Consider the following 24,058-nt stretch of genomic DNA (forward strand, 5'->3'; position numbering starts at 1 on the left):
CACCCCGTCTGTTTGAATCCCACGCGCGGGCCCCACCACGCAGTAAATCCCCCCCCCCCGAGCAAATCCCGGACCGGCCTCACGCTACACCCATCCACACAACCCACAGACAAGTGGGCCCCGCTGTTGTCGCTGGCCCACGTGTCGGGGAGCGTGGAGGGGAGCGGGTCGGTTCCCGCGAGGAGGCGCGGGACGTGGCGCCCGAGGAATTAGACCATTTAGCTGCTCGCCACCACCACCAGTAAACTGCGAGTCCTCCTCCTCTCCTCTCCTCTCCTCGTCGCCGTGCTGCTCTCTCCTCTCTCTCTCGCTTGTTCCCCGCGGCGAGCAGCCACCGGTCGCCGGCGCGGGTGGAGGAAGGAAAGCGGGGCAGGGTGGATCCGGCCTGATTGGATTGGGCTGGATTTGGATCAACCCGGGGCGGGAGGTAAAACCACTGCTCATTTATTGCTTTCCTTTCTCCTGTCGATCCGGGGTCCAAATCGGCGACTGCTCGCGGCGGAATCCTGATTGGGGGGTGGGTTGATCTCCTTCCGAGAACCGGAGCTCGGATGCGTCGAGTTGGTTTTATGCGATTTTTTCTTTCCTTTTTTTTGATGTCGGGTTTCCATGTTGGATGGTTTCTTGATCTAGAGCTGGGTTGGGTTGCTGAAATCTATATAGCTTATTCGTGTGGTTCCTGCAGATGCGTTGAGCTGTATACGGCGGGAGATAATGGGTGAGCTAGCTGATCTCGTGGCTGTGCCGCAGCCGCCGCTCGCCGGCGGCCGGCGGGACAGGCTGGCGGCGCTGCTGGAGCTCGCGGCGGCGGACGATGTTGATGGGATGAAGGGGGCGCTCATGGAGGGGGGCGAGGAGGCGACCGAGGTGGCTGATGGGGTCGGTCTGTGGTATGGCCGGAGCAAGGCGTACGAGCCGCGCACGCCGCTGATGGTGGCGGCGACGTACGGCAGCGCTGGGGTGGTCTCGCTGCTGGTCGGCCTCGGCTGCGTCGACGTCAACCGCCGCCCCGGGGTCGACGGCGCCACCGCGCTCCACTGCGCCGCCTCTGGCGGCTCACGCAACGCCGTTGCTGTTGTCAAGCTACTTCTGGCCGCTGGCGCCGATCCAGCTACCCCTGACTGCGCCGGCCGCTTCCCCGCTGACGTCATCCTAGCTCCTCCGGCTTCACCTGATGCCCTGGGAGATCTTGAGGTGCTCCTCGGCCGTCGCCGGCCACTCGCCGTCGCGACCTCGGTAGCTTCAGGTTCGTCATCCCCTCCGCTCTCGTCCTCACCAGACGAGGGCAACAGGTCGCCGTCGTCGCGTTCGTCGTCGCTGTCTCCCATCACCGTGGACCGCGGCAAGAAGGAGTACCCGGTGGATCCAACTCTGCCGGACATCAAGAGCAGCGTGTATGCTTCGGATGAGTTCCGCATGTTTGCGTTCAAGGTCCGGCCATGCTCCCGTGCCTACTCGCATGACTGGACCGAGTGCCCATTTGTGCACCCCGGCGAGAACGCCCGGCGCCGAGATCCTCGCAAGCACCCATACACCGCGGTGCCTTGCCCCAACTTCCGCCGGCCTGGTGGCTGCCCTAGCGGTGATAGCTGCGAGTTCTCTCACGGGGTGTTTGAGAGCTGGCTACACCCATCGCAGTATCGCACCAGGCTCTGCAAGGAGGGAGCGGCTTGTGCCCGGCGCATTTGCTTCTTTGCCCATGATGAGGATGAGCTCCGCCATGTGCCTCACAACGGTGGCACTGGTCTGCTGTCTCCCCGTGCTTCTTCATCCATTGATATGACTGCTGCAGCTGCGCTTGGGCTTCTTCCAGGTTCTCCTACTAGACACTTTGCACCGCCACCTGTGTCACCTTCTGCTGGGAGCAATGGTGGAGCAGCTGCTCCTCATTGGCTCCAAGGCAGTAGACTGCGTTCTTCTTTCAATGCAAGGGATGCTGCTGTTGATGACCTTGGAATGCTCCTAGAATGGGAATCACAGTACCTTGGGGCACTCTGCCTTCCACCCAGTAGCCGCCCCCAACCGCGCCTTTCAACTGGTCTGAGCATCAGGCCAACAATTGCTCCATCCAATCTTGAAGACATGTATGCTTCAGACATAGCTATGTCGCCAAGGTTCCCTAATGATCAAGGTCACTCAGTCTACTCACCAGCCCACAAATCAGCCCTCCTCAACAAGCTTCATCAACAGAAGGGCCTCTTATCTCCTGTTAACACCAACAGAATGTACTCCCCAAGGGCTATTGATCCGTCATCTCTTGTACATTCTCCATTTGGTGGCATGTCTCCCCGGTCCCCCCGTACCATGGAACCTACATCTCCCCTAAGTGCTCGTGTTGGAGCCACTGCCACACAGCGTGATATGTTTGAGCAATTTCCTTCCTTGAATAAGCATCAGCTGCCTTCTGTTGGTTCACCACGGAATTCCTCTACTTCTTGGGGCACTGTGGGTTCTCCGATGGGTAAGGTTGACTGGGGTGTCGATAGTGAGGAGCTAGTCCGCTTGAGACGTCCTGCACAACCAGGGCTTGGAGAAGAGGATTCAGATATCTCGTGGATGCAGCCACTGGTGAGCCCTGCTGATCTTAACGGCAAGAGGGGTGAAATACAAGGCATGCCTGGTGCTTCTGCATTGATGAATAGGCCTGAACTGAACAACCAGGGTGACTTGTTGGACCAGACAGTGATCGGTGCTTGGCTTGAGCAAATGCACTTGGATCAGAAGTGATTACCAAAGGAAGCCATGAATTCCCAACGTGGATGAAGCCTTTTATTTTGCCAAGGTTATTTACCAAAGAATAGTTGGTGGTCCTAGTAAATAATAATTTATTCTTTTTAATTCTTGAAATTTTTGGTGACGAAGTCAGAAGATGGTGTTGTTCAAGTTAAACAAAGCATTTGGTCACATATTGGTAGCTGAAATCAGTTCCAGGGATTGGTAAACAACCTCATTACTTGGGGTCCTAACTAGTATTCTTTTCATTAGCTCAGATGAGTCTTTATTTTAGTGGTCGAAAATTGATATGTTCCCCATGGTTATTATGTTCATGATCTCTTCCTAACAAAAGAGAGATTATATTTGTCCATTTTTCATTTATCAATGAATGATTTTGTCAAAACAATGTAAGTTTCATTCTTATTTTACCTCTTGTTAATGCTATTCTCTATTGGCTTACCTGTATTGGATTGTGTTTGGATGTGTTTTGACTGATTTTACCACTATGGTTGTGACATGGGAATAGGCCATTGCCAGAATTTTGTATCGATAATCAAAGGTGGAAATTTGACCTGGCTAGGCGAAGACAGACACCAATGTACATATGATAAAAGCGATATAATAACTGCTCAAGTACTATGTCTAACTGCTCCCAAGAATATTCATTATGTCGAAGCTTCTCCATGATGGTTATCCATAAAACATGTATTAAATATTCATTCTATGTTCTGTAATATGGTTGGCTGTTTACTGTATTCCTGAAGTTAGATTGATTTTGTCCATTCACGTGATTTAAATTGTTCTCCCCGAAATTCAGGCAAATTCCGTGCACATGGTTTTGTAAAATTAGCTCAATTCATATTTGATCTCAGGAATCTGAAGTTCTGAACTGTAAAAGCTGACTGCAGTTTTTGCCCAAAAGCAGTCGCAACAGCCAAAATTCGGTAATTAAAATGTGTTATGCCTTATGTGAAATGGGGGCTCTGAGCACTGACCTAGTGCAATCAACCTGCTAAATTCATTTTTGCATCAAACCAGCAAGCAAGCTGCAGGGGCATAAATTTGCAGAGCCACATTTGTATTACAGTGTAAGATTCCAATGACCTGGGGAAGCAAAACGGAAACATTTCCGTAGCACATCTCAGTTTCACCATAACAAGTGGCCGCGAGGTAGATAGCTTAGGACAGTAGTTTCTGCATCCCGCTTTGCAATACCGTCGTATTCACATTCCACTAACACTAACAAGCTGGAAATCCCCTAAGAACACAAACCGGAAAGATGAAATAACATTTCCGTAGCACATCGACACAGATTATATTTTCTGTGCCGGAGCCAGTCACACACACTGGAGACACTGCGGAGGTCAGGCTCAAGTTTCATTTCTGGGTGCGCCAGCCTCTTCTGTTGACGTTGAATTTGGCCCTTCAATCGTCGCATTAACCCCTTCTCGTTGTTCAGGACCGTTTATTATATAATTTGCTGTTCCAAACACAAGTAGCACAGTTTAGTTTGCATTAGACCTGAATTTTGTGCAAAATAACATGCATAGAGCGTTTTACCATTGTGAAAGGGGTATTAGAAGATGAAATAAGATGAACTACCTTTAGCTATATAGACTATCCATATGAATTAAAATACATTATCTCTCTTCTCTCTCTTTTGAGAGAGCTGAAAGCCTGGAAATATTGGATGTGATTTATGGTTCTAACTTATATCCATTGCTATCTTTATACATTGTGCAAATTAAAATAGTAAAAGATCATTTACATGAGTTGCATCTCTATGGACTAAGTAGTCCATATACATTGGGATGCCCTAATGTATATGGAGTGTTGACATAACCACAGGAAACAACCAAAAATTGATGTTGCACGGACTACTACAGGATGAAATCCCAACGACATGTCCACAGCAAAGACTAATTGAGGTCTCTATCCCAGTTGTTACCAGTCTCTAGTTTATTTTTTATTTCCCTGAACTAGAATTCCCTGCACAAGTTCTTGCAAAAAAGAGGAAATGCTCTGCACAGGCATTCCTGAAGCAGAGGGTTTATCGGTCAAGAGAATCTGTTTCAAATTCTGTACCTGTCGAAGCACCCCTGGCAGCCATGTTCTCTATGAAATGGATTTCATCTTCATGGCTACTCACGAACTTCGTCTGGTTTGATTAGTGGAAATATGATTTGCATCAGAAATACATTCATGAAAAAAAATGCGTAAAGAGATTCATACTAGAAGCACACACTTACAAGTTCCTTGGACAGAATATTAAGAATTCTGTCGATTTTTGTTTGATGTTTCAGGAAAAATGGGCGCACATACCTTCCATACACATACTTTGCCCCCTAAGTAAACAATAACACCAATATTGATTCAGTATTACAGAAAGCTAAAAATTCTGTTTCACCATTGCCAAAGATAGGCCACCTAGTAAACAACCTTAGTACCTTACAATAAACTATATCATCCAGAGGAACAATAGAACAAATCTAGCCATAAAAATGGAAAAAATGCTTAACTAGACAAAGAATATTTTTTCCTAAGCAATTGGCAGAAGACAACGACAATAAAGCAACGATATCAACAGACTATAGTCATGGGCTTTCAACTAGATACAGCAACTTTGTACTTGAAAAGAAAAAAAAATATTTTTGTGCCTATTTTAGCAGGGACAAGACAACTAGACAAGTGTACAGGCAGAGGGCTGGGGTGTGTGCATCTGTAACCATGGTTCTTTACAATGCTTCCTCTTTGGCCAATTATGTAGAAATATGAAAACATGACTACATGAGGAAACTTTATCAGTCCAGAGAGAGATGACTTACACAATTTGAAGGAAATTGGAGCCAAACAAGGATTGCAAGCTTCACGTGATAATAGAGAGGAACACTGCAGAAAATCACCAGAGTATAAATATTCAAAAAGTTTACAAGGACTGACTTACATGATTGGAAGCAGAAACTTGATGAAGGTTATGCAAATTTAAAACCAAAATGTCAAGCGCAAGATTAACCCAAAATATTCCAAGTAACACAATTTATTTCAGTCAATGGTCCAGTTGCATTCTGCACGTGTCCAATAGTTATGCATCATTGACTACTACTAAAGTCATCTTGTTTCACTCGTCCTTTTTATTTGAATGTTTTGATTTATTCCAGGTTTTTACAAACATAGCCAGAAGCGCAGTTAGAAAGTAATCGATAAGAACCAGTAACCTGGCAGGTTATTAAGGAAAGTTCCCTGGTTGATTAAAAATTTGAGTTTTAATGCACCATGTTTTCACCTTTTCCTAACTGGAACATGCACAAGCTGGCTGACCATGATCACCAATTAATGAGAATGGTGATGAAAAGCAAGACTGCTGCTTTGGTTTCAAAAGTACTTGGCACTGTTTTGGCCATTTGCATATAGTTTTTGGTCAGAAAAAAAATGTTCTAACATATTTTTACAATTTCAATTGCAATACTGAAAAGAAATTGATGCTCTACTCACTACTAGGATTCACTTCAATAACTGCAGGTTATTGCATGCTAGGAATAACATCTCCAGAATGCTATCCGTAACACTAAATTCCCTTACCTCGAAAGAATCTGATCAGCAAAGACTTCCGCAATGCTAAAAGATCCGTACGCTGCAAAAAAATTTGAACAAGAGCATCCAAAGGTCAAAGCAGTAATTTTCGGATACCAAAGTTACAACGAACACTGAAACATATTGATTGTTCACCATAGATTTAAGACCAAAATACAGTAAAGACTCCCGTACCTTCTCTATTTCCTAGAAATGTTCATTCAAATGAAAGCTGATTATACAAATAATTAACCAACTGTCCTTGTAACTACAAACCATAATAGCATATTGGTATATCCTCCAAGGATGCAAGTGGATCATCGGCCCACCCACTATTCCACTAACCCATGTATTAAATGGGCTTTATGTGGGGTAATAGGCCGTCCACTTGCATCCCTAAACTCCTAGGCAAAAGTAACCATGTTAAGATGGCAGGACAAGTAAAATGTGCATTGTATTAGCTTTGACACTTCAAAGCGTACAGAAAATAAACCGTTTTGCATTTGCCTGAGAAATGCCAACTGGATCTAGGGGAGTGATCTTTCTGAGCATGCAGACACCATATAAATAACTTTAGAAAATGTAATAACTCCATTGTACATATCTTTTCCTTAGCAACAATAATATAGCAATCGGTAACGCTGAGTACCTGTCAATATACTTAAAAGGTGCTTCAAAGTTAATAGGTAAAATTTTATAGGTTTTTGTTTTGCTACAGACCTGCCCAATACAAAAGCCACCGCTCCTTTTCCCTTTGATCTTTCTTTTCGATAGCTCTGAAAGTAGAGTATACAGGCAGACCAACCCCTATTGCACAGCTGCAACAGCATGAAGTGAGAAATAAATTGCCCATAAAAGTAATCGTTGTTCACCATTTTGAGGAAAGTATTGCCCAGAAAAGATACCTTTTAGCTTTATTGCAACATTTATACAAATACGTGATTTTACATCAAAAATGTGTCGCATGATAGCCAACACTAAGATTGCAATTTAGATGTTGCTTACCTGATGTCATTGATGTTTACAGATGTGAGCATAAACTTGTGGATTCCCCATAGGTAAAAATCTACGTCATTGCAATGTGCTAATATACTAACCATTGACAGCACAACAATAACAAAAGCGAATAACTTTACAATGAACTAATTGACATACTCTTGTTATGGCCCTAAAGAGATAATAAACTTTCGATGTTTTATTAGAAAAGGGATCAATCTGTTAATGGGAAAACACTGTAGATAACTTTAAGAATCAATGAATACCTGGCTGTACGGATAACAACATTTGAGCTTAGTGGTGCCAGCAAGAGCCGTAAACCCACCTATGACAACAAATGCATTGTCAATATAAAGCATGAATAAATCTCTGTTGCAAGTCAATATGTAGTCATGGAACTTCCTGAAATCCATCAAAATAATATGCATCATAAAAATATAATTTATAGCCCAGAGAACAAATTTACTAGCCTCACAACCCAAAAAAATGAAATTCGATACCCATATTTACATGCATTGCAAAGTGCAAAAGGCCATGAAAGGCCATAAAAAATGAGAATTATAAAATTGAGTGTACTGATTAAGAAGGTTGTCACCAATACTTCCATCCTCTAAAAGCCGTCAAGTCTTTACCATCTCCGTCAAAAAATGTAAATGTTGTTTAGCAGGAATTGAGGTTGAGAAAAAAAAAACTACGACGCCTTAATAAATGAGATTTAAGGAATAGAGAGGGTGGGAGGGTAGTTGAGGGTAAAATGGAAATGATGCCCTTAATAAATGATGAATGGATGGGGGTGGGATGGATAGGTGGAGGGTAAAATAGAAATGATGCCCCTAAAAAATAAGGTGGGAGGACAGGTGAGGGTATGATGAATTATAAATACCTATATTTTGGTACAAGATTGAAATTCCAGAAGTAATTACATTTTGAAATGGAGGGATTAATAAATTTGAACAAGCTGAAAACGATGAGGTTGAGGGGGTCATGCCCGCAAAATTCCCGTGGGACGAATTCTCACGCTATCTGGTGATCTTGTTGAGGAACAAGAAAGCGTTCAGCACAAACTGAAAACCACGAAATGGGCAATCTAATGGCTCCGCAGGGCAAAATCAATCCACAGAACGAAGAAGCCACATACTAGCTCACGATCTACCACGCCATTCCAGTCCCAGTGATGAACCATGAAGGCGTAATCCGAGGCGCGGCCTTCCCCCTCCACCCAAACGCGAGAGGAGCAGCGCCCCCAGGTATCCGGCTCAGGCGATCTAGGGTCTCCGTACGAGCCATGCGGGGGTTCGAGAGGATCGTACCTCGCCGGAGATGGCGGGGGCCAGAAGCGCCATCGGTCGCTGCCACCGCACGCCGGCGCGGGGGATCCCGGGGAGGCGGCGGCGCGGTTGGCTGCGGCTTGGAGGGGGGCAAGGAATCCGCGGCGGTTCGGGCTCACGCGAGGGAGGAGGTCTCCCTCGAGTCCAATGGGTGGTGGTGCGATGGTGGAGGAGGAGAGGGGAGGCGCCGGCGAAAGCGGGGTCAGAAAGCGGTTAGAGGGAGGAGGAAGTGAGGAACCGGGTGCTTTGGGCCTTTTTCCGGTTTAGCCCCCAACTTAATTAGATTTTTTTATCTAATGCTCCCTCGGTTTTATGTTATATTATCTACGTTTTGTAAGGTAACGTTTTAAGCATTGTCTAACTTCGTATAAATGATAATAAACACATATACATATATAAAATATGTATTGACCAATAGATTAACCTAGACATAGTTAAAAAGTCTTGCAATATAAAACCGTGGGACTATAATTTATTACATGTTTGTCATCAAGTTTGACCAAATTTATAGAAAAAATAATTTTTAACATAAAATAAATGTAAAATAAAAAATATATTCAATAATTGATTTAATTAAATTAATTTGGTCTCTTAGATGCCAGTACTTTGTATATTTACCTGGTACTCCCTTCATATTTGTATTTTAATGGAGGATGCCATTAAATTATTTGCTATTAGTCTTATTTAAAAATTTTATTTAAATATGTAAAAATATTAGTTGTAATTAAAGTATTGAGTAATCAATCCAATCACAGAAAAATAAATAATAATTATGTACACTTTTTCAATAAGATAAATAATTAAACGTGTAAAAATTTAATGACATTATTTTATAAAATATGGAGTAATGAAACGGAGCAAACGCCTATATTCTTTCGTTTCCAGAAATCTGAATTTTTTAGATGATCCAGAATTCTGAAATGGTTCCCTTAGTACATTGCTTGGAAAGGATAATTTTTTTTGCCGGGTTGGAAAGGATAATTTTGCCACGTGTATTAAGGATGAAATTCAATCAGGATAGTACTGTAAGCTCAATTTCAATGACTCTTGAAACAGTTTAATGGTGATGGAGAAAAGAGTTTGAATCTGGTGAAAACAAACGTCCAGCTTCCAGTGAGGCTGATACGAGACAATTACAGCTTTAGTAAGCGTGATTCAGCCATGGCAGATGGCACGAATGGGCAAGCATGATTTCACCAGTATTATTTGGGAAACATGGTTCAGGTTCAAAGCAGAGGGAACCAAAATACAGGAACAATTCAACATCCGAGATATCCAATCTTATTGCTGTTCAAATTTTTTTGCAACAGCAAAAGGTCATGATGATAACAATCACACGAGGATTCAAAGATAAATTAAACATACAGTCTATTTAATTGTAAGCAGCTATAGCAAAAAAAGAACTACACTACTTGCCATTCTTCCCTCCACCCTTCTGATATCCCAGAACCTGATATGGCGGCCTGTTTGCTACCTGAACAGATTCAGATCAGAATGGATAAATGCGGTGTGAGATATGAAGGGAACATTCGGATACATCCCAGCAAGAGCACACCGCATACACTCGAGCACTGTGAAGATCTGTATAAAAGCAATTGCCATCCAGAAATACTGCATAGGTTTCCCCTGATACACGATGCTAGGCATCCAGGTGCACATTGTAGCGACTGCTTGGGAGCCAGTGTCGAGAAGGATAGCCAGGATCACATGGAACCTAAGAAAGTGTGGTGACCACTTCCGTCTCACGACAAAGAAGTATACTGTCATAAAAATCACCAGCAAGAGCCATCCTGGAAACAGTGTCATCGTATCAATGAAGGTATACACCAATGAAAAACCCTGCAAGTATGTGTGCAGCTGGTAGATGACATCGGCATACGACCACATGTTGTGGAGTGGCAGCAAGTATGGCACACATGCTAGAGTCCTCCACCACCACCTGGGTTTCGAAGTCAACTCAGGATAGCTGAATGATGCTAAAGAAGAGGATGCTCGACAACCAACTTCAGGTCTTCGAAGATAATTGTGCCATCTTGACAGTGACAGAGTGCCTTTGATATAATCATCCCTTTGGATTGACATAAGCATTATATTTTGGGCAAAACCAGTGCTAGCTGCAAGATATACCATATATTTACGATCATTTCATTTTACGAGTCATGTGTCAGAAGCCTAAATTGTAAATGGCAAGCTTACACGAATAAGATGCAAACAGGTACAGCCCACTCCCCACCCAAAAAGAAAGTGTCTCAATACCTATATATATTCCAGTCAACATCTAACTAAAGGAGATAGCAGCAGCAATAGTCTTCTTCAATGTATCATGAATTCACATGATAATTATTAGACCCTTTCAATATAGTTGCAGGCCCATTTTTTAGTTATCACCTTGCAAACTCTGGATAAGTCAAATAAACATACTATGCAATGTGCATGTGTTTAGCTTCATACATCATCTTGTACATGTAGTGTCAGTATTATACTGTTTGCATCGGTCCCTAAAAGGTAATCGATGAGTCCAAAAACTTGAAGTCACATAACAGTGCACTCATTGCATAATATCAGACTGCTAACTGCATAATAGCGACGCCGCATATTCTATCACCCAACATAACTGACCTAGAATCCACAATATATTGTCAGAAGCCACAAACAGAATATGACATGAATAGGACTCTACAAGGTAACAGCTACAAAAGAAACGGTGGTTCAGTGCTAGTCACTAAGCGAGCCATTTGGAGAAATGTTAAGTGTTTACTCATAATTGCTGAAAAGGAAAGGAATGATATTAAGGGAACACGAGTGAACACACCATTAAATTCTCTCATGCCTTAATTTTAAAAGAAGTTTAGACAATTATGTGCCCTATATTTTGATTTTGAAATTGATGGTGTATAATACAATCAGTCATAAGTCATTAAAAGTAAGTGTTACGCGCAAATGTGCAATACACTTCTAGCAGAATTAAAGTACTGTCTGCGGTATTAGAATTTGACAGAAGCCCAGACCATAAGCAAAGGTTGCACCCACTTTACTAAATGTACAACATATTTGCAATGCACTAAGAGAATTACGAATTCTGTGAAGCTACTGACAACATTGTCGTTGTGATTGATCAAAACACACAAACCGAAACATCAAGAATGCATTGCGAGCAACACAAAGTTTTTAACTAAGAGAAACGACTTCGTCCAATGCATACCTCGCACAGCTCCCACCGAAAAACTCTTCCTTTCGGCATGAAGTCGATCATTGTTTAGACTCAATGATCCTGCCGGAGTACGAAGGCATGATCTTCTTGCAAAACAGAGGTTATGCTTAGCCGCAGGAAAGGCAAGCAGCTGAGCATTTCCAGCAGATAAGCCATGACAGAGCACCATTGTGCATAAATATGGCCTTGCCTAATCGCCTGCACAGAGATGCCAACAAATAAGATGGATTATTGGATCGCAGGAGAACGGGAAGATTTGGGTTAATTTTGCGCCCACAGAACAGAGGACAAGAGCAGGAGCAGCACCACCAAAACAATCCAGGCAAGCGAATCGTGATTCATCACCCAACGAAAGGGAGCCAGTCCAAGTCCGGATGGATCCCCGCGCTACGGCTGATCGGTATCGAGGAAAACGCGGAGAGAAGAAGAATACCTTCGGCCGCGCGTTCGGCGGGAGGAGGAGGAGGAGGAGGAGGCCCACGTGACGCGCGCGTTCGGGTGAGAGGGATCAATTGGAGGAATGGAGAAACTAGCCGCGGCAAAGGGATGGGTTGGGATTGAGGCACGGGGAAGGGGACCTGAGGTTCCGGTTGGAGGCGGAGCGGGCCGGAGACGAGGAGGAGGAGGACGACGACGACGACGCCCAAGGCGGAAGGCAGGGTAACCCGAGCGACGGGGAGGCAGAGGGGTGGCAGCAGATAGGGCTCTCTCTCTCTCTTCTTTCCGATTTGCAGATCGGTCCCTCTAGAATTCCGGAATTCATAGAATTCCGGAATTCACAGCAGAGAGTACGAGACTCAAGCATGAGAGTACGAGACTCTTTCTTTATCTCAAATAAGCAAATTTGACGATATACAGAAAAGAAATGAGAATAGTTGTTTTATGTGATATTAGCCTACCTCGTGAAAAGAGCACGCAGGCGATATGAGTATTGTCTTTTAAGAAGAGACACCGCTCCAAATTCAATACACAACTTCAGGAGACGGTACAAATCAATCGGCTGGTGCCTTCTACCGTTCATTCGATCTTTGAATTGAGCTGATAGATTAGGCAACACAATTGAGGCCATTGATGGCAGCGCACGTCTTGAAACATTTCTCTGTCGTGCCAGTCCATCGTGGCTTCAATTTGCTTTCTCTATCGAGTCAATGGGTTTACATCCATAGTGAAACCAACGAGAATGCTACGTGTATCGCTACCACTGAGTGCATATCAATGAGGAGTGCAACTGCTACTCCATCCCAAGCCTCGATATGTCTTCTGTCCTCCTACTGTACGGATTCATGATACAATCTGCTACTACATACTGTCTCTGTCTCACTAAAGTAGAGAGGAAAATAATGTTGCTGGTTTGCTATTTTTTGCCAGTTGTCTTGGTCTTAGTATGACCATAAGTGGAGAAAGACAACATAATTAAGATAACATAATTGAGAGGATATGGGCGAATTTGAGACTAGTACATTCTGAGAGAGCTTCAATTAGAGAATTAGCGAAAAAAAATAAGTGGATATGGCAGTAGTAGTAGTAGTATAGACCTAGTGTGAAAAAACAAATTTGTTTGATGCATCTTGCTTGATGTAATACACCATTGTATTTTGTCATGTTAATAGTATTGATAGCTTCTCTAAAGAACAAAAACCAAAAGTTACAAATATGATATTTAAGGGATATGTTTTTCTGCCAACATAGAGTATATGAGAGTCCATACTAGTCTCTACCCATGAAAATATCATAAGCTCATTGCCAACTTTACCGATCATTTCTTCATTTTTTACAAAAAAAATCTTGTCAAATGTATGGTAACGTAGATGTTTATAGAAAAATGATTCAAAGAGTGCAGAAATTTATAGGACTATCATAGTGAATAGCTTAATTCCTTCAAAATTCCCCGTGAAACTCCTCCAAACCAAATATGTCCTAAAATTCATCCATTTCAAATAAATATCTGCAATCACCAGAAAACTTGGCTTCGACATTTTCATGGTAGGAAGAAATTACATTCAACAGTGAAAATTTTGATGACTCTATTGGTCAACTGTCATGTTAACAACCAACCAAATTTGAATTTTTGAAGTAATTACTAAGGTCTCTTCATTTTGAAAGAAAACCATAGGATATATCTATTCGTTTGGAATAAACACTGTACATACATTCGTTTCGCAGGATTCAAAGGAAAAATTCCTACAGGAATCATGTACCAATCCTCCATACTAATTCCATATAAATAAAAACATCCACTTCATCCTCTTTATTTAGCTCATTGAAGAAAAAATTCATATATTTTAATCCTTTATTTCATGTGTATTCCCATGATATTTCTATGTTTTTTCTATTTCTATAATTTGAAAATCCTGTTAACTGAAGAGGATCTAAGAATATAAGTATAAAACTCCAACCTTAAATCATTTTTTTGTTGTTTCATTATTGCTTCTATTTAAACATAGGCCATAGTGAAAAAAAAACCGAACCGGACCGGACCAAACCATCAGTTTTAATCCACAGGGATTAGAAGCTAGGTGGTTACACTAGGAGCGAGTTCACTTACCCATCTTGCTAGCACAACATATGTGATGGGTAAAAAAATATATAGTATTTACTACCCTGTCAAAAAAAAAGAATTTCTAGATTTTCTGGCGTTTGACCATCCGTCTTACTTGAAAAATTTATTAGAAAATTAAAAAAATAGTCACACGTAAAATACTATTCAAATAATAAAAATATTAATCATAAAATATTTTTAAATAAGACGAAGAGTCAAAAAAAAATCTATCAAAAACTTAGAAATCTGTTTATTTTATGACGGATGTTGTATATGGAGGTCGTATACGGCAGCAGTTCAACATTCGACACATTTGACCCGAAAGTCGAACCGCTGGACCAATGGACTGACACCTCGGCCAGGTCCATCGCTGACCGACTTTTTTCACTATGCCATAGGATGCAAAACTGACACTCCTGAGTCTTTATGGGGGAACACTAGCAGTTTATCATATTTATGGTGCAAAACAAATCACCAACGTCGTAATTAGCAACATGTTAGAAAGTTATAATCTAAAAACAGGTTATACATTTCGAGCACTTCATTTTATACTTCACGGAGTGAATTCGGCTTCTTGTTTTTTTCCATTTGATCTCCCAGTTAGGTCTCTTTTATGGGCTAAGAAAGGCCACTCATTTGCTAATATATTGGGCCTTTACGGGCTCCATTTAGACATAGCATGGGCCTGAAAGTCCTCATACATACAACGATCTTAAGAACACGGATATATTGACCGAAGACTACTCTCTCTAGTTCATATTATTACTCACTTTGAATCTGTCACAAGTTAAATTTCTCTGAGTTTAATAAAATTTATCCAGAAGTTAACAATATTTCAATACAAGGTAAATATAATATGCAATATATTTAGTTATAGATTTAATGGAACTAATGTTGTGAGTTTTAGCACATTTTTGAATAAATTCAATTAAAATTATAAATTTTTAACTTAGAATAAACCCGAAGTTACTCATAATATAAAACAATATAAAACAGATGTAGTTATTGTTAACTGGCATAAATGCTTGGTTTTGATTAATGTCCTGCCAAACCTTTTGGTAGTTTCAATATAGGAAAGTTTCGACAAACACATACAAAGGTGATTATTAGTTGATTCTTTCCATTGTCATATGAGAAAATATGATGGCATGGAGAAAAGGGAAGATAATAATAGAAAAATAATTGTTATGCATAACAATGGCTTAGAATCAACTATTGGTATTTATTTAGGGAAATTTGTTGCACGGGGTAGATAAAAAGGAAATATGTTTTATTGTATTAATGAAGAAACAATTTCTAGATCTATTTTTGTACATATACTTATAAAATAAGTTAGTGTTGCTGATGTGGACGGGAGAAGAGCCAATCATATGTTCTACCTTTAACATGCCCGTAGAATATAGGAATGTCCAAACAATATATTTGCAAATGAAAAATAATTTATGAATAATTTTTTTTATGTTTTTTAGCAATCTAAAAGCCAAGTCCAGAAATAAACTTTATTGGGAAAAAAAAATCTCAAAATCAACTCTAAAATTCAGATCAAAAATTTAAATTTTAGAAACAGAAGCGAAAAGATGGGCTGCTCCAACTCTTACCAATATTGCCCAATTTTTAATAGGACAAGAATTGGCACCAATCCGAGTGGCCCTGAATAATTTAACTCATTAAAGTTTTATTAAAAGCAAAGGGCATGCACACACGCATAAAAATACCTAATTTAGAGCAAAGTCAATATAAGAGCTAGGGGCTAACTCTAAATTCTTTTTGTGTCATGTCATCGATAGCTGGTATAGAACCGACTCATATAAATATATATTATATTATTAATATATTATTCGATTCCTATAGACACATTGTTTTGGAGCTCGTGTATAAATGTGTAACCTAATTTTATTCTATCTCCTCCACCTAAATACAAATATAAGGTGATAATTTTTAAAGTCTGATTACATCACTTATTATACTACCTCTTAGCTCTTAGTAGGTACTAGTATGTGCTAACACAGGGACTTTGGACTTTATGCCATTTTCCTCGATGGCGAGTTCCCAAATGCCATCCTTCCAAATAACTTCGCTATTTTGCCACTGGACCCCATGGTATTGTGTATTCTATGCCATTTGCTACCGTTTTGTCGTCACATCAGTTGTGCGTGCGACATCTCGATGACGAAATCTCCGTCTTACCCCTAGCGCGTGTCGAGAAAAAGCGAGCAACGGTGGCTCCCAGTTTTTCCCATACTTATAAGATAAGTTAGATATCATGTACTTATAAGATAAATTAAATATTTTTAGGCATATGAGAATTTTTTAGTTTAATCTTACACGATATCCTTATAGGCATCGGACAACATCAATGCCGATTAAAAAAACCTAATTCTTTCCCTTTCCTTGTCTGATTCAAAAAAAATATTATCTTTTCTTTTTTTATCTCTTATTTTCCTTAGACTGCCCGATAAAAAAACCGATCATTATCTTTTCTTTTTTTATTCAAATTCATGTTCTTTTTTTATCCAAAAGATCACGTTTTTCTCCTAAAAAACCTCCAGTATGATCCAGATTATAAAAAAATCCAATCCGATCTTTTTTTTATTGCTATAAATCGGATCTGCTCGATTAATTTTTTACCGAGCGATTGATTGATCAAATTGTCCGATCAAATTTGTCGGCACGTGTACTTATAGACCTGTCCGACCAATTTGATCTTTTCTTGTTTTGATGAAATTGTCCGATTGGTTTTTTTTTCAAATTGTCCGATTGATTTGTGCTTGCTAGAAAAAAATATTAGCCTCTATTCTATGATCGTTTGTTGAAAAAATATCTGCATCTATTATGTGATGATATGAAATTATTATATTTATATATTTGCTATGTCAATTTTTCATGGTTTGGTCTGGCCTATTGTTTGTTTTGGCCATTCAATTTGGAGTGAGCTACCAGGGGTAGCAATGTCATTTGATTGCTTGGTGCCACATCACCTAGGTGATGTGCTGATGATTTGGCATCAAAATAGTAGCAGAATAACATATAATTCACGAATATATGAGGCCAGTGGCAAATTAGCGAAGTTATTTAGGAGGATGGCATTTGGAAACTCGCCATCGACGAAGATGACATAAAGTCCAAAGTCCCGCTAACACACGTGCAAACAAGATTGGTGACCTAGCGTCCATGACGTGTGCTGCTGAGGGAAGTTATGCACCCCACATTTAAAGTCTTAAACAACCCACATCACCTACAGTGGTTTCCAATGTTTTTGGTCCTATTATGCCTATCATGTTTTATTTGTTTTGCAATAGAAATCAATGGTTGGGTTCTCGGTATTTTTTAGAGGAATTTTACGGGAATTAATCCGATTCTCATAAAGGAATCATCCGTTCTAAGTAAGCCCTGGAATTGTGTATCGAAGGCGATGCCTTTAATCCCTTTTTTTGGAGTAATGATCATTTGGGACATCCATTTGAGGTAGGGTGTCATCAGTAGCGTAGCTAACAGAGAGAGTGAAGCCACTCTCATGCAACTTAATTGGCTTGCAAGGTGCCATCACTGAAATCTTAACAGGAAACATGAGTACTTGCAGCTTTTGAATTGGCCGATCATAAGCTGCTGCAATGCAATGCGTTGCTGGCATTGTCCTTGCCTATTAATCACTGAAACCACACATCTCCAGATCCTTTTTTTTAAGAGGAAAGCGTCATTAGGCCCACCTTTTGCGTTCAGACGTGGTACCAGCGTGTCATTAAAACGCTAATCATGGCCAAAACCAACAAATGTTTTTGCTGGAATTCAGCCTCTTTGATGAGGAGATTGCAGCTTCATCTTCCGGCGAGGCAATAGGCAAAACGGATCCAACTTCGTCAGAGGTCTAAAACTCTAAATGCAGAGGGTGAGAGGGCATGCTCGATTAGTAGCCTCTCTGAACCATTCAGTTGAAATATGATGGCCGGTTCTCACGTGCAGTGGCGGATCTAGCCAACGAGATTAGGGGAGTCTGAATACTTTAGGTAGAGTTTCAGCTTCTCTTTCTATTAATTTTTTGCCATAAAATGTTAGGGGGGTCTTCGTGGGGACTCCAATGACTTAAACGGGGGTAGCGGGGACTCGAGCCCCCGCCGTCCCTATGTTGGATCCGCCCCTGATCACGTGATATAGACTTACAGAGATAATGAAACTGTCAAATTAGCAGAAGCAGGAGCATATAAAAAAAAACAGTAGCTACGGTACTCTATATACTGCTTCAACTTTCAAGAAGAGGTGAATTCCACTGGTTTTTCGCATTATTGGAAAAAGAACATATGGGTGCAAGAGAAGGTGCTGTGCCTGTGCTGGGACTAGGGTTTAAAAAGTTGGTCAACCAAATTCCTCTCCCTAGCGGTTTCATCGATTATACAATGACCGCTCGATAACTAATGAAAATAGACGAAATTCAGAAGAAAAAATTGCCAAAAAATTATATTTTAGTATGCCTTTTTTTGAAGAAAAAAAAACTGGCCACTTTACCAAGTGGTTTCTCAATAGGAGCCGGCTTAAGGTATCCAATAACCATATGATAACTGCGTGATTAGCATAAATTTAAAAAAATCAGTTTAGGACACAAAGAAACACTGCAGCTTTATGCTATGATGCAGGTCTCGTGCGGCGTTAAACAGGACGAGAGAATTCAGCTGAAAGAAGGGGAAGTCAAGGGCAGCTTCAACTGCAGCAGAGGTTTGTCCAGTGCTCCCTGACCTAATCCGGCTTCCGGTGCCGGCAAGACGAAGAAACTCCCCTGGCTGGTCGCAGTTACCTGTGCCAACCAAACAGAAAGCAACGCGTACCGGCCTAGATCCAACTAATTTTAGGCACATTTAAGTGCTGCTTTGCTTTGCTCTGGCCCCAGTGCTGTTGCAATAGATTCTTGACCAGTTCACAAAGTCCAAACTTTAGGTGTTCAAACATAACACAGTAGTATTCAATTGCCTGTCTACAGTACACCTGTTCCATCTTTTCTGTGGCATCACACAGGAAACATAAGGGGCTGTTTAGTTAGTAAAATTTTTTGCTAAAGTAGTCCCATCGAACATTTGACTAGATGTCGGAAAGGGTTTTCAGATACGAATGAAAAAACAAATTTCAGATTTCGCCTAGAAACCGCGAGACGAATCTTGAGTCTAATTAATCCGGCATTAGTACATGTTGGTTACTGTAGCACTTATGGCTAATCATGTCCTAATTAGGCTCAAAAGATTCGTTAAACGATTTCCCCCGTAACTGTGTAATTAGTTTTAATGTTCATGTATATTTAATGCTTCATTTAAATGTCCAAAAATTTGATGTGTTGTTTTTTTAAAAAAAAGATTTTAGGAAAGCAGAATAGTACTGTACAACACTAAAAAGAAAATTAGTATGCTTTTTGAATGGTCACAGGGGGAGCACCATAACCTGAATAGAGCTCATTAAATAATCTTCATGCCAAAGTCATTTACAGAAAAAAAAACATAAAAGGGTCTCTGAAAAGGTTTAGTAATGCTGTACAGATTTCAGATAACAGAAATAAGCTACAGGCACCAGAGATGGAAGATAAGTCGTGAACAACGAACAGATTTTGGACCACGCATTGCGTGTTGTAAGTCCAATCTCTGCTTTTCTGGTTTCTGAGTATCAACCAAGCATTCTTAAGAAAAAGGAGTAATAAAACAGGACAGGGTTAGGAATGCACAAAACCACCTACTTCCTTTTCCTTTTCTCTTGTACATTACATTTCGCCAAAGGGATGGCCACCCGTGGGGCATGGATCATATAATCTAAGTACAAACAAACAAACCTTCAACAATCACCTAATGCTTCATACGGGGTACCAAAATGAAAAATAGAGCAGTAGAATCTCGAGAAATGAGAACGGGAAGAAAATAGTCGTCAACAAAGAACCAGGGAAGCTACACAAGGTTTTCTTCTGGAATTCACAACTTGCCTATTGCGTTATCTATCTATTGGGTACTTGTTAACTGCAATGATCCATCCTTTTGAAGCTTTAAGCTGAGACTGGTGAACCGTTCTCTTGAATATTGTCTTGAGGCTTTCCTCCAGTCTGTTCCAGCCTTCATCATTGCCGCAAACTCGTCATAGCTTATCTTTCCATCCTGAAGTACAGAACAATGCTATTAATACTTTCAGTGTCATGCCTGTTATGAATCATTAAGTCTGATATTTTGTGCATACCACCAAATGGTTTAAACTGTTTGTAGAAGAAAAACTAGCAGTCTATCAATTTCTTACAACTAGGCAATGAAGAACCACAAACCTTATCAGTGTCTACATCGCGGATGATGGCATTGATAACCTCTTCATGATTTGCTCCCAGGTCATCAGCCAATGATTCACGGAGCTCATCAATTTCGATATATCCACTCTTGTTACGATCAAAGTATGCAAATGCCTTGTGTAGATGCTCATCATTGCCGATCTTTCTCAGGTGAACAGATAGAGTAACAAACTCCCCGTAGTCTAAAGATCCATTTCCATCGACATCCGCCTGGCATAACCATGCACAAATAGTAAATATAAGAAACCCAGTAGTCACATTCACAACACGGTAGTTCAGGAAAAAGACGGTTTGCCATTTTTTTCCCCGAAATTTGGAGGGAGGTTTAGGGTAACTCACAGCATCCATTAGTATTTGGACATCTGCATCAGCCATTTGGTGCCCAAGTTTATGCAGGCCAAGCTTCAGCTCATCAAAATTAATCATATTATCTTTATTGAGATCCATCTTCTCAAACATATCCTTTATGCCAGCAACCTCTTCTACTGAAAGATGCTCAGCTATGACCTGTTGTAAAACAAAATTTAAGAATCCACAGCAAACAAGACCACCATTGAAAGGTCATTATTTGAGGTTTGAGGATCAGGTCCGAATGAGAAGTATACTCTAAGTGCATGCTTCTTGAATTTGTTCATCACAGAGAATTGTTGAAGTCTGGCCTTAACAGTTTCACCCAAATTTACATTTGGAGCCTTCTTAATGTTCTGCAACCAAGGATGATCTGCAAGAAATAGTTACAGTTGTCAGCCAAAATCAGCCAAGCTAAATAATAAAATGGATGAGCTCTTCAGAAAATCATAAAACCTCATCCATTCCTAACTCAATGTTATGCAAGGCCAATGTCATACTGGATTGGAAGCTAACTCAAAATCACCACATTTTAAGCTCCAAAAATTTTGGTATGGTTTAAGAACAATAGGAAGCAAGGTTGAAAAGCTTCTGCATTGCTTCAGAATAGAAGGAAAATAATACAATATATTCAGCCAGAGTGAAAGTGATCATTACCAAGCACTTGCTGAGCATTCAGTCGCCGCCTTGGATCTGGATTGAGCATTCCCTTGACGAGATCCTTTGCATTGTCTGAGACCCTTGGCCATGGGTCTCTCTTGAAGTCAATGGCAGAACGGATAATTGCCTGAGCAACACCCTGTTCAGTTTCTGCATTATAACATGGAAACAAAACAAAAGGATCAGAAATAGCACTCAACAGTACAACATTGCCAACCCCTCTAGTCCTCAACAACAGACACATGCAAAAGCAAAGATTGTCAGTTTCATGCAGAAAAAATATCACAAGAGGTCAACTTCTGTACACAATATTTACTTTAGCTTATATACATATGGTTACCAAAACTAACCTGCCCAAAATGGAGGGACACCACAAAGAAGGATGTAAAGGATCACTCCTGCGCTCCAAACATCAACCTCTGGGCCATAATTTCTCTTTAGCACCTCAGGAGCCATGTAATAAGGACTCCCAACAATCTCAGTGAACCGTTCACCTGCAGATAATCAATAATCAGCATGCCGGAAAGATATATATACATATATACAATGTGAACAGGCAGCATAAGGTAAGCCCTTCTATAGCCACTGCCATGTCATCACAACATCGACAATTGACTGACAAAATAAAATGACAAGCTTCAGGTATAGGAAATAAGGATATGACGACTGTTAGACTGTACCTGGGGTGAAAAAAACAGACAGCCCAAAATCAATTGCCTTCAGAGCTGCAGTTTCCTTCTTGTTTGCAAACAAGAAATTCTCTGGCTTGAGGTCCCTGTGCATCACTCCATGCTTATGGCACATCTGATGTTTTACAGGACAACAAAAATACACGTTATTCATCATACTCTGGAAGGAAAAGGAATTAGCAACAATCTGCTTACCAATGCAAAGAGGCATGAATGAATAACTAATATCAAAACCGATCACAGTCTAATTAATCAAACAAATAGACAACAGAATCATCTGGCATGTAGCAAAAGAAAATGATTCCCACATTATTGGAGAAACAAAGGCAGATAAAAACGTCTCCTTTTTCAGTTGTTGTCATGTAGTAACCATAAATCTCCCCCAGTGAACTTGACTTCTCTGACTAGCTTAGCGACAAAAAAAAAACTAACGGGATCATTTCGAAACTAAAGAGAAGCAGTAATGGAGAATCACGGAGGCTGCCAAATCTCACCTGCACGACCTCGACGATGGTGCGGGTGACCAGCGCGGCGGCGCGCTCGGTATAGTGTCCCCTGGCGACGATCCGGTCGAACAGCTCCCCGCCCTCGCAGAGCTCCATGACGAGGTGCACGGCATTGTCGTCCTCGTAGGTGTCCCTGAGCGTGACGATGTTCGGGTGCTTGGGGAGGTGGCGCATGATGTCCACCTCCCGGCGCACGTCCTCGATGTCGACGGCGGTGCGGAGCTTCTTCTTGGAGATGGACTTGCAGGCGTAGGCGTCCCCGGTCTCGCGCTCCGTGCAGAGGTAGGTCACCCCGAACTCCCCGCGGCCGAGCTCCCCGCCCAGCTCGTACCGCGCGCCGATGTCCCGCCCCGTCGGCTCCCGCAGCACCACCAGCCTGGGCCCCGACGGCGCCGACGACCGGTTGTACTCGATCGAGAACGGGTTCGGCTTCTTCCCCTTCTTCTGCTGCTGCTGCTGCTTCGGCTCCTTCTTCCTCTCCTTCTCCTTCTCCTGCTGCTGCTGCTGCTTCCTCCTTCCCCTGCCGCTCCCCTCCGGCGTCACGCAGCAGTTCCCCATCTCCCCCGCTACTCCAAGATCCGCGACGCCCCCAAGAACCCCAAATCAAAGATCCGCGCGATGGCTTAGAGAGAGAGAGGGGCCGAGAAAAATGGTGGTGGGCGGGGGTGCGGCGTTTGGTGTGTGGGAGGAGGAGGAGGAGGACGGGGTTAAATTGCGCGGGGGGGATTTGGTGGAGACGGGGTCAGCCGTGGCGGCGGCTGGGGGTGGGGGTGGGGCGTGTGGGAATCCGCCAGTGGTAAAGCCAACGACGAGGCCGCGGAGGAGGAAGGTAGGAGAAGGGAAGCGAGGAGGAGCCTCTCTCTCCCCCTCCGGGTGCTGGTCAAAGATCTCCCTCTCTCGCCTCTCCTTTTCCTTACTTTGCCCCTCCTCTCAGTTTTTTTTCCTCCTTGTTTTTTTTTCTTTTTCCTCCTTTGTGTTTCTTTTCTCGCCTTTTCTTCCTTGTAATTTTTCTTAAAGATTTTTATTTTTTAATAAAAATGTCACAAAATTTGTTTCTAAAGCTGCATTAATTTGATATGCCATCTGGTCTAGCGTGGCATGATAATATTACCGATGTTTTTGACTATAAGAATACTCACCAGCTTCTCCTAGTGTGGCGGTGTCATCTTGTCATGCCACGGGATTGTCGTGAGAA

At 41.7% G+C, this 24,058-nt stretch overlaps 4 protein-coding genes across 5 annotated transcripts; 1 reads left to right on the top strand and 3 right to left on the bottom strand.

The window, feature by feature from the left end:
• Window positions 1-283: 283 nt before the first annotated feature.
• Window positions 284-3,148, top strand: LOC102707506 (zinc finger CCCH domain-containing protein 50). Of its 2 annotated transcripts, none has more exons than XM_006657793.3 (2): window positions 284-427; window positions 686-3,148. In XM_006657793.3, exon 2 carries the CDS (start codon window positions 715-717, stop codon window positions 2,725-2,727), a length of 2,013 nt encoding a protein of 670 aa, XP_006657856.1. In that variant the 5' UTR covers window positions 284-427; window positions 686-714; the 3' UTR covers window positions 2,728-3,148. The 2 variants fall into 2 exon arrangements, with proteins under 2 accessions (XP_006657856.1, XP_015695270.1); XM_015839784.1 differs by lacking the exon at window positions 284-427 and adding an exon at window positions 460-517.
• A 621-nt stretch (window positions 3,149-3,769) lies between these two features.
• LOC102707786 (HVA22-like protein k) lies at window positions 3,770-8,834 on the bottom strand. Its single transcript, XM_006657794.3, has 8 exons — window positions 8,592-8,834; window positions 7,548-7,606; window positions 7,006-7,103; window positions 6,295-6,346; window positions 5,541-5,604; window positions 4,965-5,060; window positions 4,801-4,873; window positions 3,770-4,195 (listed from the first exon to the last, which is right to left on the bottom strand). Exons 1-8 carry the CDS (start codon window positions 8,622-8,624, stop codon window positions 4,086-4,088), a joined length of 585 nt encoding a protein of 194 aa, XP_006657857.1. The 5' UTR covers window positions 8,625-8,834; the 3' UTR covers window positions 3,770-4,085.
• Window positions 8,835-9,867: 1,033 nt separating this feature from the next.
• On the bottom strand, window positions 9,868-12,555 carry LOC102708072 (protein TIC 20-I, chloroplastic-like). The gene is made up of 3 exons (XM_006657795.3): window positions 12,254-12,555; window positions 11,812-12,018; window positions 9,868-10,723 (listed from the first exon to the last, which is right to left on the bottom strand). Exons 2-3 carry the CDS (start codon window positions 11,987-11,989, stop codon window positions 10,080-10,082), a joined length of 822 nt encoding a protein of 273 aa, XP_006657858.1. The 5' UTR covers window positions 11,990-12,018; window positions 12,254-12,555; the 3' UTR covers window positions 9,868-10,079.
• Window positions 12,556-20,045: 7,490 nt separating this feature from the next.
• LOC102708351 (calcium-dependent protein kinase 20) lies at window positions 20,046-23,580 on the bottom strand. The gene is made up of 8 exons (XM_006657796.3): window positions 22,852-23,580; window positions 22,349-22,472; window positions 22,019-22,162; window positions 21,666-21,818; window positions 21,266-21,381; window positions 21,000-21,167; window positions 20,640-20,870; window positions 20,046-20,478 (listed from the first exon to the last, which is right to left on the bottom strand). The coding sequence occupies exons 1-8, from the start codon at window positions 23,419-23,421 to the stop codon at window positions 20,326-20,328; spliced, it is 1,659 nt and encodes a 552-aa protein (XP_006657859.1). The 5' UTR covers window positions 23,422-23,580; the 3' UTR covers window positions 20,046-20,325.
• Window positions 23,581-24,058: the final 478 nt, after the last annotated feature.

The sequence above is a fragment of the Oryza brachyantha genome, chromosome 7 (assembly GCF_000231095.2).
Source record: "Oryza brachyantha chromosome 7, ObraRS2, whole genome shotgun sequence".
Classification (NCBI taxonomy): Eukaryota; Viridiplantae; Streptophyta; class Magnoliopsida; order Poales; family Poaceae; genus Oryza; species Oryza brachyantha.